This window comes from Sphaeramia orbicularis, chromosome 22 (assembly GCF_902148855.1).
Source record: "Sphaeramia orbicularis chromosome 22, fSphaOr1.1, whole genome shotgun sequence".
Taxonomy (NCBI): Eukaryota; Metazoa; Chordata; class Actinopteri; order Kurtiformes; family Apogonidae; genus Sphaeramia; species Sphaeramia orbicularis.
Genome location: NC_043978.1, coordinates 44,893,393 through 44,915,826, shown reverse-complemented (window position 1 = coordinate 44,915,826; position 22,434 = coordinate 44,893,393). Strand labels below are relative to the sequence as shown.

Here is a 22,434-nt window from a genome sequence, read left to right as displayed (position 1 = left end):
TGGCATTAATATCGTGTCCTGTCGTTTCTGTGATGAGACAGAGTGACAGATGGACAGACAGAAAGAGGGGGGAGAAAAAAATAACACGCAACGCATGTTTCCACTGCTTCATGGAGAGATGAGCAAATTTCCTGCACAGGCCATCCCCCCCTCTATCAAACCTTGATATCAATCAAAAAGCTCGACAGCCTTCAACAGGATTAAGTTGTTAAAATAATACACTGTCAGTGTCTGAGCCCGGCATAGTTGAGCAACAGGCCGCAGAACAGCAGGAGAGAAGGAGGGAGGAGGAGGAAACTTCAAAAGCTCTGCATGTTTACCGAGAGTCCCTGTTTCCCCTCCAGTGTCGAGTACCACATGCACACAATACGACACACACTCACCAGGACAAGAGGAGGGTTGGGGGTGTTAGGGTCTATCTATCAACTTAGGTGTGACAACTTCCTGCAGCTCCTCCTCACACATTCTTCACTCCTTCTTATATTTCCTTACATTTTGCCTTTGCCGCCAAATAAAACGGAACAATATGGGTGAAAATGGGAAAAAAAGGGAATGGCATCAGTTCAACTTAACTTCATTTTTCAGTCCAAGCCCCCCCCCCCCCTTCTCTGTCTCTCGCACACACACGGAAACACCAATCAGTCTAATTTTCCTCTATCAACACTGTCTCACTTTTCACCTTTCCTTTTCACGCCCCAGTCTTTCAGAGCTTCACTCCGAGCATCAAAGACAAATCCGAGGGTTGCATCTGATGGAATGCAACAACTAGGGAGAAAGGAAAATATTTCAACACAGGTTGGCTCAGCGGAGGAGATGGAACAACTGAGTGCAAACAAGCGCTAATACCAAAGAGGATGAGGATGAGTTTAAATCAACACGGTAACCTTATTAGGTTACGTCAAGCCAAGGGGCTGCTTCACACCCTGGAGATGACAGAGAGCAGATAATAGTTTCACAGGGACTGGAGAAAGCAAGGAAAGTCACTGTCCGTAGAATTCATATGATATTCCTAAATAAGGTGACGGAAATCATTGGAATATTATATCTTCCTCTCCGGAGGCAATGGCATCAAATGCAGATAAATTGTACTTTTAATCTCATTTGGTTATTTCCATTTATTTATTTACTTATTTATTTTTAGTACCCCCCGTTTTCCTCCTGTTTCTCTCTCTCTCCTTTTCCTTTCTCTTCTTCTCATTTAGTTTCAGTTACCAAATGATTGTCTTTGGTCATATCCCTGATTTTTATTCTTTTTATTATTATTATTATTTATTCATTTTTTAATTTTCAAAAAACTTATTTTTTGAGAAGCCCACATCACAAAAGTCACACCACATACACATCTTACACACTCCACCACACACAGAACATTTACACAACCAGGACAGGACATTAATTCTTATTACTGACTGACATTTTGTTTCTTTTGTATATTACATGCCGTATATCTTAACCCCACACACACACACACACCACATTATGATGATGTAATGTAAATGTAAATATTGTATAATACTGTACATAAATCTCTTTGTCACTTGGTGTTGCTTCAATAAAGGTTAAAAAAAAATCTTCCTCTTCATTTACCTGTTGTTATTCCACAAAAATGTACAATGACCCATAACTTTATGTGATTTGTTGAATGACAACATGTTTACATTGTGAAAGTGAAAGGATATAAACTAAAATACACACATCAACAGGATAAAGAGAAGCCAGTATTATTTTTTATGCTGTTTAGAATGCAGTGATGTAGACTTTATGGGCATTTTTTTCATTAAAAATCAAAATAAAACTGTCCAAAACTGTCCAAAACTGCTAACAATCATCAAACCATCCTGCTTAAGGAGCTGTTTATCTTACAGCTTTACAGACCTCGACCTTGGACCTTGAATCTGAATTTACTCTTAGGCGTTAGGGTTAGGGTTAGGGTGTGCTGTGTCAGATTCAGCCAACGGTCATAACCTCAGAAAACTATGTAAATGACCAACTTGAACATCTATGTCGAACAGTGTCAACAAATTATGAAGTATGTTGGTTTTTCCAAACACAATAATGCTTCAAGTTAGGAAATACATGGATTTAACTGGATTTAACTTAACAAATAGACCCGATTCTTTCACTGGATAATTACTTCAGTTAATGTTTTAGGTGCAACAAGTCCTTTAACTGTAACTGATGCAGTAACTTCTCTTCTTAAACAACCATCAGTTTGATAGAAGCAGACTGGACTGTGTGGACTGTCTGATGAGTCCAGACTGACCCTGTTCCAGAGTGATGGACACATCAGGGTGAGAGGTGGATGAAGTGGTTACCCATAATGCCTAGAGCCTACAGTACAAGCCTGTGGGGGCAGTCCTATGGTCTGGGGTTGGTTCAGTCGACCAGGTCTAGGTTCAGTAACGTTATGTGTCCGTATAATGAGCTCAGCTGAACCTGAATATCATGACTGACCAGGTCTGAACATCAGTGGGTTTTATCTTCTCTGCTGACACAGACATATTCCAGGATGACCAAACCAGGATTCATCAGGATCAAATTGTGAAAGAGTGGTTCAGGAGCATGAGACATCATTTTCACAAATGGATTGGAAACCACAGAGTCCAGACTTGAACCAAATTGAGATTCATTGATATGTCCTGGAGAAGACTTTACACAGCGGTCCGACTCTAATTAATGCAAGATCATGGCTGAAAACAAACGCACATCTGGATGGAAATGTGACATTTATTATGACATTGCACAAGCATTGTCCCATAATCAAACCTAAAGGTGGTCCAATGAAATATTATTTGTTTGCCTTTTTTTTTATTAGGCAGTGTTTAATGAATATGCAATAATTTAGGGCAAAACATATGTTATAATAACAACAAATCAACTGTGTGTGACTCCTGGACCACTGGTGTTTGCATCTGAAAGATACATGATGCAAACTGTGTATGTACCAGTCTCTCGACGGCACCTGTTACGGAGCATATTAACATACTGTGTCTGTGTGTGGTTCACCAGCTGCACAGCAGCCCAGAGGAAAGCGCTCCAGAGGGTTATTAACACAGCACAGAAGATCATCGGTTGCCCCCTCCCCTCACTGGACGATCTTCACAGTGCCCGCTGTGTCAAAAAAGCAAAGAGCATTGTGAAGGACACCTCTCACCCTGGACATTCCATATTCCAATTGCTGCCATCAGGCAGACGATACAGGATAATCAGATCACAAACAAACAGACTCAAAAACAGTTTTTACCCAACAGCAATAACCACCCTCAATGCCATAAAAAGCAATCTGTAACATAACATATATATACAGTAATGGAGATCGTGCAATGATTCAGTGATTGAATGAATGGCTGTGAGTGTTTGTTTGTTTTTATTTTTATAATTATTTATTTACTATTGTGATGTTTGTGTCTGTGTTGTTGTAGTTGTTTTTATTATGCACTGACTGGTGGACACTTTTTAATTTCGTTGTACATGTTTCATGTTACAATGACAATAAAGACTATTGTAATTCTTTTTAGTAAGAAGCATCATGACCTATAGCAGTGATTGGGTCTGGACTGGTGGGTTGTGACCAAAAAGTGGGATGCAAACCCGTTTTCAGTGGGTTCCAGGCCTTTGCTCAAAAAATAATGTCAAGAAACACTTGTTGCACAGAGTGTGTTAAAAATGGCTGTCACTAAAATGTTCTGATTGCTATGTCAGCTTTATGATTAATGCTTGAATAAGTGACTGAATACACTTTTAATTTTTAACTGAGTACACTTTTATAATTTTGCTTGAAATGTACATAATTTAGCATTAAATGGAATATTTCCCTCTTTAGCATCAACATCTGCTGGTCAGTTTGGTTCATTATTAAACTTGTCTTCTGTGTTTGCATCATCTTTTCATTAAATACATGTGAGAAGTTTAACTGTTATCAATCTGGGTCACAGCTTGTCATTTAGGGATGATAATGGGTCCCAAAGCTGGACCAGTTGAGAACCACTAGACTATAGTACACTACCTGCTCTGTATACTTGCAGAGGTGCATATATTGTGTGAGTTTGTGCTTTTCCTTTAAACTGCAGAGCCTTTTCCATCACATCTAACTATCTAACATTTGTCAAATGGTTACTTCTTTAACCAAAGTATCTCTGACAAAATCGGCCTTAGATGCTGGGATCTGAGCTCAGTCGTACATTAACAAAACGGATGACTGTTCAGATGGGGCTACTTACCTGAAAGTTTTAGTCTTCACTTCATGCTCCATAAAAGATGCTGTATGTCTTCCTGCTGTGGGAGTACGCATTGTTTAAAAGCCCTGACACGGCGGATGTGGACGGGAAGAAAATTCCAGTCATGCCTCAGTGCTAATAATTCTTTCAGAGATTTGGTGAGGATGAACTTGTAGACAATTTATAGTCCATTTGACTTTATTCCCTCTTTGAGCAGCTTGACAGGAATTCTTTTTCATGGGACACTAGATGTGATTAAAATAGTACAACGGGCCAATAAATAAGCTCATCCTCCATACACACATACACACACACATGCACATACACACGCATACACACGCCACTGCCATTAGAGACATTCACCTAAACTCTGCACATCCCGACAGAGTAGCAGCAACATCAGAGGAACGGGGCTTCGCTGAATATACTTTCCGACATTTCAGCACTGTTTTTCATTGTCCTCTCAATGGTTCCAACACCACTGTCATTCCAGGTTTGTTGCTGTGCACAAACAGTCTACATATAAGTATAAAAAAAGCTTAACTAGTCTAGGCTGTCTGTGTCATCCATTCACACTGTCATCTGTTTAGAATGTCAGGTCAGTTTTTTAACAACATGTATCCATGTGTCCACTGAATGTTAGTGGAAATGGAGGTTTGAACTGAAAACCATCCCATATGTCCATTTGTTCATTCGTCCTCCACCTGTCTCATAGCGACCCCACCACCCCAGAGCGTCAGTACTCCTGTGCCTCTTTAAGTTCCATCTGAAACACTTGTTCAGACGGGTTATCAGCACAGTCCAGCCCATTATTGGGGGGTCTTACTGAGTGAAAGCGACTCCAGTCCCCTTTGCACAAGATCCAGGGCAGAACATCCACTTTGTAATGCAGTTCTGGTGAGAACTCCGTGCTGATCAAGTTGGGCGCTCCTGCTCCTTTCCCTCGTGTTATCAGTTTCATCTGGTCGTCGTAGCAGCAGTGCTGTGCCGCCAGCGTCGTGCTGTCGTACGAGAGCATCGAACGGATGCAGAACCGGGCCGAGGGCTTGTAGATGTCCAAGCGTTCTTTAGGTCCACTTGCGTCCCTCCAACGGTACGTCTTACGAAGTTTGGTGTCCTGGATGTTGACGGCGCTGTAAACAGCCTCAGAGGGGTATGAGCAAGGGCAGCTGGGCAGCTCTGTGAGCACCTGGTGGAGGTATTTCTGCAGGAAGTCATTCTTGCAGCTCAACCATTTCTCACAGCTGTCTACATCTGGTTGAATTTGAAAAAAATAAAGATGGATTATAGATTTATTACAAAATAAGTCGCAACCATAAGCCCTGCTGTACAATATAGCTTTGTCTTTGCTTTTTCTGCAGTGTTGAAATGAACATACATGTTTGTTTCGCATTCTCTTTTCTTCAAATACAACATGTAAATACAGGGAATATGTGCAGAGCATTAAAAGACATATGCAAAAAATATTAACATTAATAAATATTAATATGTTACAGTTGTGTTTGATTACAGTAATGCAGTGACAAAAACAGTGCTTTTAGGTATTCCATGTTTTTTTTTTCTGTCTGTTTTAGTCACATGATACACACAGGAGTTAGTACTTGATTGCATAACCATTATTTTTGACGACTTTTGATGGTCTAATAATTTTTTCCGCGACTGTATATACTCATAGATAATAGATTCAAATGGTGGTTTTAGTTGATTTTGTTCTTGAAGCTTTAAAATCTACACCTTTGAAAGTGGCATTGTTTATGAAAAGAAAATGACTCCAAATACTATATCAGTATTTCTATTTTGCAGCTTAGACTGTTGGGAATCAGTAATATCACATTTACTTTTCAGACTACTCCTCATTCAATGCCGACATGAGGCAGGCTTCATTAATTTCAATAAAAAGTCCTACTCCCTGCTCTATTTTTAGTCTGAGTTAACTTTCAGCATGATTCCTTAGATTAATTATTAGACTCTGGATAAACATCAGCACAGGCACTCTTCCAAATCTATAATCGATCAAATATGTGAGATGTTTCCTCTGATTAATGTTGCTTTAAAGGAGTGATATTTTGCTTTTTTTTTTCTTTTAATGGAATTATACATTTTAAAACATTTCCTTGTGGTCTACATAAACTGTAAATGCTAGGCTTGGGTCTGAATTCTTCATTAATTCAGCTCCACAGGTCCATCTTCAACCCTATTTCTGAGTAATAACACCAGAAAGGTCGTTTTGAGCGCTGGCCCTTTAAATGCACATGAGCCACTTCATGCCCCGCCCCCTCCAGGTTATTGGCTGTGCTGCTCTGTCCCGTTCAACCACTTGTGTTCGTTAATACAACCAACAACTGAACATTTTAGGTAATCAGCCTGAAGTTTGGACATACGTAATGACATAACAAATTAAGAAGGAATTAAAACAGGTAGTAGAAATCCACTCAATTTTTGCCAAAATGAATATAAAGATATCTTTGCAGCACCTGGAGGGTTCAAATTCAAACTTTTGGAATTATTAGGGTCCCTGAATACACAAATAAATGTACCAAAGATTAATAAAAGTGGGTTTAGCAAAATATGACCCTTTTCATGTCCATGTGATTCTGAATAAATGGTATTATGTGTAATAAAAATGAAATAGACCAGGGTTTGTTGTGTCTCAGGGTTCTTTGACCACATACACAATGAGATGAGGCTTTCGTCTGAATCTGACCAGCGCCTTTTTAGGGTTACTATTGAGAAACCACAGAATCACTTATTTGCTTATGTACTAAAACATAATAATTTGAACCAAACCTCAGGCTTTAAAAAGTCTGCACAGAGAAGAGAAAGCCGTTAAATGTAGCTTGGTTTTATTAGTGCCAGTCTGGAAAAGGTTTTGCTTTGAAACCCTCAATCCTGATATAAAACATGACAGGGAGACTGAGTGATGGACTTAGAAAAAACACACTTTTAAAGGGTTTTTGGCTGTAGATAAAGTGAAACTGACACTGTATTGGTTTTGTACAGTGAATGAGGGTTGAGAGGAAAATAGTTCGACACTGTATCATGTTCACCTCTGCTCTTATCCTTTGTTATATTGAAGAGCGAAAAATATACCATGACCCTCTGTGGCAAGAGAGCCATAACACAGAAACTAAAAAGCAACTCAAATATTTCTGAGGCAGGGTGGGCGTTCTGTCGCGTCTTCGACAGCTTTGGTGGAGCAATTCTCTCCAAAGCCAGGAAGGGAATTTTCTAAATATCAAAACCAGGCACTGGAACATTATATTTCCTATACAGGTTCATACACACACACACACGCGCACACACACACACACACACACACACTATACATACTTGTGTCCAGGGAGTCAGTGCTGTTGGTCGTCGGGGTGGGTGTCAGCTCAGTTACTGTGATGACAGCATCTACAGGAGGGAAAAAGGACGCTTTAAGGTGGTGCTATTCATCATAAGAAAACCATATGCTCACACTCACACACACACACACACACACACACACACACAGCAGTGTTCTACCAACACATGTAGGAGATGCTGATTTCTCCTAGTGCTAAGCTGCCACTTTGAATCACCATAATCTCTTTTTTCAGTACATGTTCATGTAGTTATCAAGAAAACATTAAACCATTTTTCATTTTTGCAGCGTTTCAGTGACCACTCACTGCACTGTCTCTGCACCACATCAAGCCATGAGGCAAAACTGCAAACAATAAGAAAATGTCCATCTGGTTCACAAATGGTACATAAAACAAATAGAATTTAGCTCAAAACTGGTCCTATTACTGTGAAGTTCTTTTATTCTTTTTCTACTTAAGATCCTTATGAATTACTACCACAGTAACTGTCTTTTTCTGAGCTGCAACTAGATGACAACTGTTTAGAAGGCATGACTAGGTATTTTGTCCGTCACTTTGTTGAATGTATGGACCAGAAGGTGGAGCTGAGGAAGAATGAGGGGTGAAACTCACAAAGCTAACAGTAATTCATGAAAAACAGTCCACACTGTTAACTACTACTGTTAATTTACATCCCACTTGGTTATTTTTTTTTTTATTTTTATTGCTTAATAAAGGTTAGCACAGTCAGTGTCTCAGAATGTGAAGATAAGATAAGATAAGATAAGATAAGATAAGATAAGATAAGATAAGATAAGATAAGATAAGATAAGATAAGATAAGATAAGATAAGATAAGATAAGATAAGATCCATATAGTTATGATAGTGTTTATTATATAGTTCCATAGATGTTCCAGTTCAGTTATTTGTGCATCAACTGCATCCATGTCTCTCCCCCTACCTCCCCCCTTCTCCCCCTCTCCCCCAGTCTCTCTCTGTCTCTATCGCCCTCTCTTTTCTCTTCCTTTACTCTGTCTCTTTAACCCCAACTGGTCAAGGCAGACGGCCATCCTTCAGGAGTCTGGGTCTGCTCCAGGTTTCTGCTGTTAAAGGGAAGTTTTTCCTCGCCACAGTCACCAGTCACAAGTGTTTGCTCCTGGAGGATTCTGTTGGGTTTCTGTAAATTGGCTTAGAGTCTGGTTTTGACCAACTCTATATGTAAAGTGTCATGAGATAACTTGTTATGATTTGGCGCTATATAAATAAAATTTGATTGATTAATAAGATAAGATAAGATAAGATAAGATAAGATAAGATAAGATAAGATAAGATAAGATAAGATAAGATAAGATAAGATAAGATAAGATAAGATAGTCATTGTTTTTCCACACAATGAAATTTTGGTGCAACTCCAAAATGGTACTCTAAGACCGATATATACTTAAAACATATAACACACAAAACACAATTGATTTTAAGAGTCGGTCAGTTAAAAAAATTCCATTCCATTTATTTGTTTACAAAAAAAATCTAAAATACACTAATTACCAGTGACTGGGCCGATTATCAGGTTCTCTGACAGACCATACAACTGAGAATGAGTGAACCAGAATGGACAGAACTTCTACTCTCTGAACAGATTGACTCATTTTTGGTACCAGCCTCCTGTGAACATAGACAAAACCGCAGCTTAATGTGCGAGAACAAAGGGTGCTCAACCTGTAGATCGCAAAGTTAATGTGGGTAAATTGCGTGCCATTGATAAAAAATGATTTAGATGTTAGTCTAGTCTATCATCTATCCTCCCTGTGGTGTTTACCCATTGACTGATGTACAGGGAGTCCAGTCTGAGACATGGGTGACCACACATATGAAGTCAAACATGAAACTACACCACTACCACTACTACTGTCATATATACTAAGCAGAGGTGTCAAAACAATTCACATTCATTACTCAGGTAGAAGTATAGATACTAGGGTTTACACAGACTTTTGTAGAAGTTGAAGTATCAACTCAAGCTTTTTACTCAAGTAAAAGTGTAAAAGTACTGGTTTCAAAACTACTTAAAGTCTAAAAGTAAATGTAAGGGGGAAAAATGCCATTAGGACAAAAGCTTACGTGGTGTCACAGGGGCCTATAGTTCACTAGCCCACCTCCCCAAAAACATTTATCTAAAGACCATAATGACTATAATGTTTATTAACCCTTTCATGCATACTGGTCACTACAGTGGACAGCTATTCTATAGCTGTTCTCTTGTATATTCATGGATTTTGTTGTTCTTTTCGTTGTTTTGTTTTTTTTTTTGTTTGTTTTTTTACACATCTTCCTTAAAGTTTTACAACACTAAATATCTTTTCTGACATGAACTGGTAACATTATTTAGATCTCTCCTGAGCATAAACCCCCAGAGTCACAAGCCCTCCCCATAGTTTTCATACAATTTATCACTAAATTCGTGTTTCTGTGCATCAAAAATTAAACGTGTGGTGTCCAGCTGAGTGGATATTTTTGCAACTTAATGAAAAATAGGTTCATAAGAAATTTTTTTTTCATTATTATTTTTTTATATATATATATATATATATATATATATATATATATATATATATATATATATATATATTTAATTATTTTTATTTTATTTTATTTTAATTTATTTTTCAGAAGAATTTTTTCAATCGCATTGTTTTTTTCATGCCTAAAGAGGAATAAAAACACTCAGGAAAAAATTTTGATTAAGGTTCTCATAATTTGTGCATGAAAGGGTTAAACTGTTAATGTTGAAACATTTAGTATGCACTCATCTACCTGCTTCAGCCGCATATATGACCATTGAAAATGAATGCATTTTAGTCTGATGCAAATGTATTAAAGAACCATATATGTGTCCTACTGAGCATTAACATGTGTTTCATGGAACTGAAGATACAATCACAGAAGAAATAATAAACCACCCTTGTTTTCTTCAGTTTCTTGTTCATTTTAATGCCTGGTACAACTAAAGGAACATTTGTTTGGACAAATATAATGATAACAACAAAAATAGCTCATAGTAGTTTAATTTCAGAGCTGATATCTATCCATTTTCCATGGTTTTCTTGATAATAACCAAAATTACTTCAGTTCTTACATCAATAGCTATGGCATTGTACTGACAAAAACAGTGCTTTTAGGCATTCCATGTTTTCTTTTCTGTCTTTTTAGTCACATGATACACACAGGAGTCAGTATTTGATTGCATTACCATTGTTTTTGATGACTTTTGATGGTCTAATCATTTTTTTCTGTGATTGTATGATGACTAGTTGAATATAAGTATTGTAATGGTGCAAAAAGTCAAGTGCAATGGATCACGTACAAACCAACAGGGTATCGGAATGGTATATGTTTATACTTCTCCTCCAACCACAATCAAATTCACAATATCCGGATTGATTTATCTGGATTTTTTTTTTTTTTTATTTGAACGATGACAAGCTAAAATGAAAAAGGAGTAACAAGGCTATGTTTGAAATGTAAGGAGCAGAAAGTACAGATAATTGTGTGAAAATGTAAGGAGTAGAAGTAAAAAGTCGGCTGAAAAATAATTACTCCAGAAAAGTATAGATAACTAGAATTTCTACTTAAGTAAGGTAACCAAGTATTTGTACTTCGTTACTTGACACCTCTGATTCTAAATGCTTCAGTCTGATCTGTCAATCTATCACTGCTATTCCACAGATGGTAAATGTGGAGGAGCACTTTGGAACTGTTCATAAAAACTGACTTCCCTATGAAAAACAACCTGCGAAAGAGAAAGGTGAAGAAACTAAAGTCACAGCTGATAAGATAGTAATCATTTATTAAGTCCAAATACCCTTCCACCATGACTGATAATCATTTGGAAGCCTGTTTGAGGCTGGTACCAGCAGCTACCATCCAGACGAAGCAACACTGAGCCTGTTTACATGACCATAAAAATCTGATAACTAGGAGATGTTCTTCAGATCTGACGCATTTACATGTACTTTAGAAATGCAATAAGTGAAAACCCTGGTTTAGTCACTCCAGCCTGTTATCGGATGTCTTTCGGAGTACGTACGTAGATAGTGATGGTAGACTCAAACTTCCTTTTATTGTCTTCCGCTAATGTTTCCTACAATTTTAATTGTGTTCACACATGTACAAACGTAAAAGAATGAAATAAGTCAGATTAACTTGTACACATGCAGGAAGACATCAGAGTACTGGGGAGAAATCCAGGTGTTTCTCATAATCAGATTACTGCTGTTATCTGATAAAACATATTAGATTATCCTGTTTACATGATCCCTTGAATAATCTGATAACTCCAGAATTTGGATAATGATCAGAGTATTATTGTGCATGTAAACAAGCCCAGTGACTTCATTCAGCAGAGTATTGACCATAAATGGATTGAACTGTATTAACACCATAAAGGTTCACAGAGTTATTCTGTTGTATACAGGGTGGGGAAGCAAAATTTACAATGAACATTTAGTTGTTTTTTCTCAGCAGGCACTACGTCAATTGTTTTGAAACCAAACATATATTGATGTCATAATCATACCTAACACTATTATCCATACCTTATCAGAAACTTTTGCCCATATGAGTAATCAGGAAAGCAAACGTCAAAGAGTGTGTGATTTGCTGAATGCACTTGTCACACCAAAGGAGATTTCATAAATAGTTGGAGTGTCCATAAAGACTGTTTAGAATGGAAAGAAGAGAATGACTATGAGCAAAACTATTACGAGAAAGTCTGGAAGATACTATTAAAGAAGAATGGGAGAAGTTGTCACCCGAATATTTGAGGAACACTTGCGCAAGTTTCAGGAAGCATGTGAAGGCAGTTATTGAGAAAGAAGGAGGACACATAGAAGAAAAACATTTTCTATTATGTAAATTTTCTTGTGGCAAATAAATTCTCATGACTTTGAATAAACTATCATACACTGTCTTTCAATCCCTGCCTCAAAATATTGTAAATTTTGCTTCCCCACCCTGTATATAAATAATACTCAAGTGTAGCTAGATCATTTTGAGTGGGTCATTTCAAAAGTAGTTTGCAAACTGAAAAAGAATGGGCACCCCGGCCCTAGAGATTCAACAAAAAACACTACACAGGAAACATATAAATGCTGGTGTGCAGCTCCTTTTTATTTTTAACCTCCCTCTTTTCAAAAATGCCAAAAAAAGGAAAAGTATTGGCAGAGTTCACTGCACATATTCCAGGAACCACGCACTTCTAATAGTTCTACGAGGATATAAATACAGAAATAAATAATGATGAGGCAGGTGATTAAGTTTTTATGTAACTTTTTCTATTTAAATGCTCTCATTAAGATGTGTTTAAATGGGTGTTACAGGTTTCAGTCTTACCACATCACACGCTTAATGTTTCTTACCAGCACAGCTCTCCAGGTCGCACGTACGTGACTCTGTGGCCGTGCACGCGTATCCGCAGGAGCGTGTCCGTTTCTGGGTGCCGTGACCACAGGTGACGCTGCAGGGAGCCCAGTCGCTCCACTCCTCCTCGTACTCTGAAAAACACAGGACCCAAAAAAAAAAAGATAGATGAAGGGGGGACAGCGCAAGAGGGAGAAAAGCAAAACTATGGAGTAATATATTAAGGGTGGGCTTTGAAGTGAGCCTAGTGAATTCCTCGCCCAGCTGGTGTATGTGTGTTATGCAATTAAGGAGCGGCTGAAAAGAGCCGGGTAACGACAGCGTGGGACCTCTGAGACATGCTCCTCTGTATTTAAACAACGCTTGTCGGAGGGGAGGGAGGGGAGAGGGGGAGAACTTCAAAAGGCCGAGGAGGAGGGGGAGGAAAGGAGCCAGCAGGAGTGAAAGTCTTCTTGCAGTGAGAGTGATGACGGCTGTATGCTAGCAAAACTCTTCACTCAGCTTTCAGAGGAGTATGTGCCGAGTCCACTGCCAACATCTAATCAACGACTGGAGCCTAATGCACACGACCTATCAGGGATCAAACAGAAGTGGAGACACGAACAATTAAGAACTATCGCCATTCTGCACTTTAGTGTTATTTATGCACCTCCATCTGACTGAAGAATCCCATTTTACATTACAGTTTATCATTTCACCTTTATCTATCTATCTATCTATCTATCTATCTATCTATCTATCTAGCTATCTATCTAGCTATCTATCTAGCTATCTATCCATCCATCTTCCACCACCACTATCCATCCATCCATCTATCTTCCACCACCACTATCCATCCATCCATCCATCCATCCATCCTCCACCACCACTATCCATCCATCCATCCATCTTCCACCACCACTATCCATCCATCCATCCGTCCTCCACCACCACTATCCATCCATCCATCCATCCTCCACTACCACTATCCATCCCATCCATCCATCCATCCTCCCTCCACCACCACTATCATCCATCCATCCATCCTCCACTATCTATCTGTCTGTCTGTCTGTCTATCTATCTATCTATCTATCTTCCACCACCTCCATCCATCCATCCATCCGTCTTCCACCACCACTATCCATCCATCCATCCATCCATCCGTCTTCCACCACCACTATCCATCCATCCATCCATCTTCCACCACCACTATCCATCCATCCATCCATCCATCCATTCATCTTCCACCACCACTATCCATCCATCCTCCACTACCACTATCCATCTATCCATCCATCTATCTCACATACAGAGAAAGAAATCAATGCATCAGTTCAAGAGACGTAAGGATGCTGAAGCCTTGTAAAAATGCTCCACGGTGTTGAGCGTTTCTACCTGTTCTAACCTGAACTTCACTGTGTAGAATCCCATCAGTAGGTTTGTCCACCTTTGTAAATCTGAACTTATTCCCTCCTCAAGAGTGGTGCACTGTGACTGAATGAATATTGCATATTTTTTTCTGTAAAGCCATTATTGCAGTAATGATCAGGCAGGAAGTACGGCCAGCTGGCATCTGTGTATGTGAGTGAAAAGAGTCACCCGATGTGTGAGTCCATGAGGCTGTGTGTACATGTGTGTTTGTGTGTTATCCGACAGCTGAACGCTCAGACTCTTGGAGCATCTGGAGGTTACACCGACACAAACAGGGTTACACGGGACTGTGAAATGCCTCAAAGGGTGTCCCGCCAAAAAACTATGACATCACTCCCCAACCTCCCCTGGCTGTAAATGGCATCATCCACATATTTGTAGTGTTTTTCCAGTGACAGTATCTCTTTAAGACTTTAGGTCTTCTTAATATCAGTGAATATGTTTCATGATTTTCCTCATTATTCCATTTAGTTTGTCTCACAATGTCTTTAACCCTTTCATGCATACTGGTCACTACAGTGGACAGCTATTCTATAGCTGTTCTCTTGTATATTCACGGATTTTGTTGTTCTTTTTGTTGTTTGTTTGGTTGGTTTTTTACACATATCTTTATTAAAGTTTTAAGACACTAAATATCTTTTCTGACATGAACTGGCAACATTATTTAGATCTCTCCTGAGCATAAACCCCCAGAATCACAAGTCCTCCCCATAGTTTTCATACAATTTATCACTAAATTCATGTTTCTGTGCATCAAAAATTAAACATGTGGTGTCCAGCTGAGTGGATATTTTTGCAACTTAATGAAAAATAGGTTCATAAGAAATTTTTTTTAATTTTTTTTTTAATATATCTTTTTATTTTTATTTTTTTTTTTTAACTTTAATTTTATTTTAATTTATTTTTCAGAAGAATTTTTTCAATCGCATTGTGTTTTTCATGCCTAAAGAGGAATAAAAACACTCAGGAAAAAATTTTGATTAAGGTTCTCATAATTCGTGCATGAAAGGGTTAATGTAGATTACATGCAAGGTTTTCTTAATGTTTTTTTTTGTTTGTTTGTTTTTGTTTTTTTAATACAAACACAGCACTAGTGGAAATTTCCTATAATATGGCATATAAAAGAGAATGTTGAGGTGGTGCAAAAAGGAAAGACTTCTGTGCAGGTCCAGCTATCAGCCCAAATATTCAACAGAGATTTTGTGGTTAAAAATTTCTGGCTGTCATATTGTATCTATTGTAATGACAATATAGTGTAATGGCTGAGATCTCAACAGTAAAAGGTTTTCTAATCCCTCAAGTGTTAAAAGATGCAATGAAATTTAAAAAAAACAAACAAAAAAAAAAACTAGAAGGGTACTGACAGAGCAAACCTCCACCAAACAGTCTCTTCTATTTCTCATTATTAAACCACAAACAAACGACAAATAATCACCAACATTTCCTTCTTTAGGGTCAGTCCATGTGAAATCACCATTAATGCTAGTAAACTTCACACAGAATTTCAGCCCTATATCATCATTAGTTCATTGTGAAAAAAAAGAAGTTATGTAGCTTAAGTCACTTATGTGACTTAAGTAGTATTCATGGTAGACACATGAAATTCTCTGAAGTTGTTCTATGTAACAAGATGTTTTTATCTTCTATAAAAGATCATAGTTGCATATTTGCCAAATTATACCATACAGCAAATTGAAAACTTTGGGGCAGTTTTTCCCTATTATATCTACACATTGAGGCACATCAGGTCTTTCAAAAATATAGTATTTAACTCTCATGTTGTAGTAATATTGTGGTGACCACATATTTTTTCGAAAATAAATAAAATTTTCTGATTTATGAGGCATTGAAAATAAAAAGATCTCACACCTACAGGGTGGGGAAGCAAAATTTACAATGAACATTTAGTTGTTTTTTCTCAGCAGGCACTACGTCAGTTGTTTTGAAACCAAACATATATTGATGTCATAATCATACCTAACACTATTATCCATACCTTTTCAGACACTTTTGCCCATATGAGTAATCAGGAAAGCAAATGTCAAAGAGTGTGTGATTTGCTGAATGCACTCGTCACATCAAAGGAGATTTCATAAATAGTTGGAGTGTCCATAAAGACTGTTTAGAATGGAAAGAAGAGAATGACTATGAGCAAAACTATTACGAGAAAGTCTGGAAGATACTATTAAAGAAGAATGGGAGAAGTTGTCACCCGAATATTTGAGGAACACTTGCGCAAGTTTCAGGAAGCGTGTGAAGGCAGTTATTGAGAAAGGAGAACACATAGAATAAAAACATTTTCTATTATGTCAATTTTCTTGTGGCAAATAAATTCTCATGACTTTCAATAAACTAACTGGTCATATACTGTCTTTCAATCCCTGCCTCAAAATATTGTAAATTTTGCTTCCCCACCCTGTATATTTCAACACATATTGCTCATGTATAACAAAGTCTATGATAAAATAATCATATCACTGTCAAAGAGGATTTATGCATTAATATATGCACCAAATATAAATTAATGACATTAACTCAACTTTATTTATTATGGTATCTCTAAAACAACTGTAATTGACTGTTTTCCTTGACATTAGTGATGCTCCACTTCAGCTGCATTAACAGAAGAAACTTTCATCTGATTTTGAAGTTAGTATCTTATACCAAACTACTGCACATTTTTAAGGATACTTGAATTTTCAGTTCTTTATCTAAAATCTTTGTAAAGGACAGTATTCAGTTCATTGTAGTGTTCCAGTGCAACAGTCACAGACCTATTTCTCTGCCATTCTAGACTAAATGCAGTTTTCAAAAAGAAGCAAAATTTCCTCTTCTCTTATTTTTGAAGTTTTTTTTTTTTTTTTTTTTTTTTAACATCAGTTTGTTCAGTCATGTTGGACTGAAAGCTGTCGTCGAAAATGTACCAGAGTTTTGCATCTTTGCTTCTCAACTTTTGTTTCTCACTATTACTATGCCAACAAAGGTCTTAGCTGACAGTTTCCTATTTATGTCTATCAGATGCAGTACATATATTAGCATTTATTTATCTATTTTTTGGTTTCTGGGTCAAAGTCTATTCACCATCTAATTCTAGTCATTCCATCCATGGTCATAAAAATTATTACTGAAAATTGCAGCTTTAAACTCATCCAGTGTTCTTGTGTGGTCTTCTTTTACACACTAACCAGCAACAGATCTTCTCTCTCTGTCTTCCAGCGACTGTGCAGCATCACAGACCATACAAGGATGCGTTCATTGTGAAAGTGATCTTATTAAATTGCTGAATATGCCTGGTGGTATTTAAAGTTTTTCCATATCCTTTGCCATTAATTCACAACATTAGAACATTGAAGCAGCTGCAGAAAATATATGTGTGAATCAATGGAACGCATAGGAAAGATAATTGAAGAATGTGACGGGAGGATAAGTTTTAGCGAATTCTCCTTTTTCCTATTTCAACTCAAGCAATTAATTTAGCTTGGCTGCGCTGCTAAAAAGGTTCTGTGCATTGGACTGATTACTGGCATCTGAGCTGAAGCCTGGAGGGGAGAGCAACAGGAGAAGGAAAACAGAGAGAAAACACTCTGCAGAGAGAGAATACCACAAAAAGAGCAATAAAGGTGTTAATGACATGCAACACATGTTACAAGTTTAATATAGTTCAGTCGATGGTAAGGGTTCGTAAATAAGAAGATTCAAACAATACCAATGTCCACAAGTGATGAATTAAATAAAAAACTGATGGAAAGGATGATGGAAAGTTCTGAACTCTACTAAAGGGATGGACACCATTCCTACTAAAAATATTCCCTCATTTGGTAACTCTCAGGCTCAAACACTTATCATAAATCCAAGTTAAGTCATGGAAATACATACATAAATCATTTCAACCTCCTTAATGTGACTCATAGTTACATACTGCTGCTTGGCCAAATCACTAGCAAAGTCAGTTATTATCTTTGCTAAGTTCACCGTTTGGTCATCCACAGTTCAGACTAAACTGTGACAGTTCTGACCTCGTTTGTTGGATTCCAAATAGATCTTTAGTTCAGCTACTGACAACAGAAACTGTACAGAAAACAGGTGATTTGTGGCTTTACTGTAGCTGTTTTCTGTCTAAAAAAAGAGCCAAGCTAACAAAGCTAACAGAGCTATAATGTAAACTATCAGCATGTAACGGTCAATTATTTCACAGCAATGTGGGTATGTATATGATATTGCGTATTGTTATAATTACACAAAATCTGTTCATTTTATTTTCATTTCTTTTGGTTGGTACCTGACATTGTGGGCCTACAGGTCAGTGTGTGGAACTTTTGGTTTGGGTCTGTTCCCAAGCGAGCGATTTACAGTGTGACACTGCACGTTATAACCGGAGTTTTCGTGCCTTTGCCTCTTCCCTTCTGTTCCGGATTTCCATGGGAGAGGTAAGCAGCCGTGCAGTTCATGAAAATTTTTGGTTTAGCCTCTGTTAATTTAATTTTTTTGACATGAACTGGCTAGTTCAGGCTGTATGAGGTGCTTATAATGTGCTGAAACACATTTCTGTGTCATTTTGGTTTGTGTAGGAGCTTGTTTTACAGGGGTCGCTGACTGGAGGTTTTTGTGTTTTTCTGTCACTTGTCAGGTACGCTGTATTTAGTTTTAATAATTTAATGTATTTCCCCAATTGTTCCGGATTTCCGTGGGAGAGGAGGTTGTTTTACAGGGGTTTTCGTGTTTTTCTGTCACTTGTCAGCCGAAGAACAATAAACGGAGACTGCCTCCAAAGACGTGCGGGTCTCGTCATTAAAAAGAACACAACGCAGAGTCCGACACCACCGGTTACAAGCAGATGCAGTAACCTACATGTTTTGTTGTTTTTTTTATTTTCTTATTTGAAGCAGAAAACTTGATGATACCATAATACAGACATGTCTAGTGTTAGACAATGAATTTCACACTTTATTCAGTGAGTGATGATACAGTCTGTGGATGCATAGTATTGGTTGGTTGGTGGTTTTGGTACCCATCTCATAGGTGCATTCAGGTACATGACTTCCTCCTGTTATTGAGAGTTTGGAATATCAATGCTACTGTACGTATCACCTCTAAAATTTAAAGTCTTCAGAGAAACATACTGAAAAACACTGAACACTGAAATCACACTGTCGATAACATTCTAGGAAGTCACTACTTCTGCATGAAACAGCCAAGAACATAATCAATAATCACTCCCCTTTATTTTCAAATTATTAAATATGCCTGTTAATAAGGGGGCGTTAGACGTACTAGTAGGTGTATTGGTCACTGTTTAAGTCAGGCCAGATTCCTGTCCTCAGTTTGTAGCTTGATACTGAGTAAACACACTCAACAAAAAGCAACTCTTTAATCATTATTTTTGAATTAAAGCATCATTTAACCCATGAAATCTATGCTCTGAACTGGCCGTGCGTAAAACTAAGTGTGTGTTTGTGCGTGACGGTGGTGTTTGACATGTTTATGCAGTGGTCCTTGGAAGTAGTAGACCCATCGTAAATCATGTCATGCTGCACAGAAAGAGTGTACGTGTTTATGTGTATGTGTGTGTGAACATGTGAGTGGGTTAGATGACTATAGAGTCAGCAGAAGAAAAACATCCTCAGACAGTTTGTTGCTAATATGCCCTGTTTGATGTGACCACCAGTCTCCACACACAACAGCAGCAGCAATACGACAACGCCATCCAAACCCTCAGACCTTCTTCTAGACTTTCTATAAAATTTGAGGGTAGTAGAAAGCTGTAAGCGCCAAATTGTGGTCAGTAAGACGTAATGTTTGCAAAGAACTTCATTTGTAATTTGTAGCTGAAAATGTACCATTTCTAATGCTGCAAATGTAACCTTCATGAGAAAAAGGAAAAAGAAAATACTTGCATTTGTAAATAATTTGTTGAGTTACACAAAGACGCAGAGAAAACTCAAGTGCTTTTGCAAACTTCTGTGGATAGATACCAAGCAGATCTCAGCGCTTAGTTGCTTTATATATGAGATGCTGAAGTTACAATTAGAGTTCCATCTGTGTTACATTTATCCAAACTGATTGAACCGATATTAGTTATTATGACAGGTTCAGACAAATTAGAGATTGTCCTACATCAGTAACTTAAGCTGCTGTGTCGCAAAGCTAATTTCAGGGTACTTGTTCTTTATCCAAATAAAAATTCCAGACTTTTTGAAAACGGCAATTTTGCAAGACCTTGACTTTATCTAACTTAACTTTACCTAATTTAACTTATATGTAAAGCACTTGTGCTACGTACTCAATGTATGAAAAGTGCTATATAAATAAAGACTGATTGACTGATTGATTATGTACTTTTATACTTGCATGTCTACTTTTTTGGTTGAGATTGTACCTGTTGTGTGCAGTAGAAAAGTTAATTTTAATAAATGTATGTATGAATGAATGCATAATTTACGGTAAATGTTTTACTGACAAATGTTTTCAAAACATATGACAATCACAAAAGTGCATGAATATCACACAAACAAGTTTCATTAAAATCAATACAGCACCAACAGGAGAGTGAAATCATATCAAGTTTTATATATGTTTCATAAGTGTTATAAGTTATACTTCCTCCTGCTCCTTTTCAAATATGTGAATGAAGTCATATTTTGTTTCATATGTGTGTCTGTGTGTGTATATATATGTTTTTCATTTTTTGTGCAATCTTGTTTGATTTCTAAAAATTAAGTAGGATTATTTTATTTTTTGCATATTTGAAATACACTGAAACTAACTAATATGCTGTCCTCATGTATTTCTAACCCTACAAGATTATGTGCCTTTGTACATACTCTAAAATTCAACTATGAAATAAACTTGTTTCCATACTTTCACACAGCGTTTCAAAATTCCATACTTTTTAAGACTTTCAAGACCTGTGTAAGCACCCTGCAATTTCCATTAATAATAAGCAACATGACAATTTAATGAACATAACATTACAGACTAATGGAGCCTCATGTTTGACAAACTGTGAGTAATTTACTAACAAGCCTAGACCACAAACATCAGTATAGGGGGAGGATTCACAGGGCATACGTTGCATCTGCCCATTAGAAAGATCATGTGTTTTTTTGGGTGTCAACAAGAGGAGACACGGTGTCTTTAGGTTCAAAAGAAGTTAAAACAAGATACGAAGCTGCAACAGAGATGACCTCAAAACGTAGACGAGACAGATGAGACACAGCAGGGAGAAAGTTATCGCAAATTAAATTATAGCAGCGCTTTAGCCTTGCATGGCCCCACTCGTCATTTTCTTTGACCGATGCCAGCACTTTGCTCCTACTTCTTCTCAAAATATGGAGTTTATTGGTGGTCATCAAATCAGGTTAAACGTGGATTAACAGCACTTACTGGACTTGATTCACAATATCCAATGAATGCAACACCATCTGGTAAAATCAATACAGATTTGGACCAGTGTTTAGTATTAAAAAATTTTTATTACACCCTTCCACCTATAGTTACAATTGTGAATTTTGGTTCTGCGTTCAATTAAACCATGTAGTGATCATTAAAGCGTATCTGTACTGGTCATGCTTACGACACTATTTGTGCTTTGTGTATTACTTATAAGTAAGAGAGGCTCAAATTCAGTAAAAAAAAAAAAATCACTGTAAATGCACCACACTGGACCTGTTTATTATGTGAATTTCACACGTGGGCAGAACCTATGGGGACCAGCCATGGCCGGCAAGTAAACAAGCAGCAGTCAGTGAGCAAGATTGAGTGGAAAGCACTTGTTGATTTTGCAGCCATAAGCTTTGCTCTCCACCATTGTCCTAGACACACAACCCAGCACTGGACAATAATATGTCATCTTAAACTGGTCTGCTGCACAGGGTCAGTGACCTGTCCATCACAGCCCAGGTAATCAGACAATATGAGTCTGTGTCACTACTGGTGCTACAACAGCCCCCAAAGGAGGAAACATGTCTCTGATCATGCCTGACTGGTGAAGCAGTGACTTAGTACAGTCTACTCTCGTTAAACCGCCCGTCGTTATACCGCCATTTCCGCCTATCGCC

At 37.7% G+C, this 22,434-nt stretch overlaps 1 protein-coding gene across 2 annotated transcripts in view; it reads right to left on the bottom strand.

Annotated features, from left to right (window-relative positions):
* Positions 1–2,675: 2,675 nt before the first annotated feature.
* The window catches only part of ism2a (isthmin 2a), a 40,566-nt gene continuing 20,807 nt past the window's right edge, over positions 2,676–22,434 (bottom strand). Inside the window, exons 4-7 of one of the 2 annotated variants that reach the window (XR_003934589.1) lie at positions 12,965–13,099; positions 7,548–7,616; positions 4,221–5,471; positions 2,676–3,111 (exon numbers count right to left, since the gene is read on the bottom strand). Coding sequence is in view for 1 of the 2 variants with exons in the window: in XM_030127512.1 (XP_029983372.1) it covers positions 4,954–5,471; positions 7,548–7,616; positions 12,965–13,099 (722 nt within the window). In the remaining variant the exon portion in view is untranslated. Of the gene's footprint in view, positions 3,112–4,101; positions 5,472–7,547; positions 7,617–12,964; positions 13,100–22,434 lie in introns of those variants that run through there. The other variant, XM_030127512.1, reaches the window with a different exon arrangement.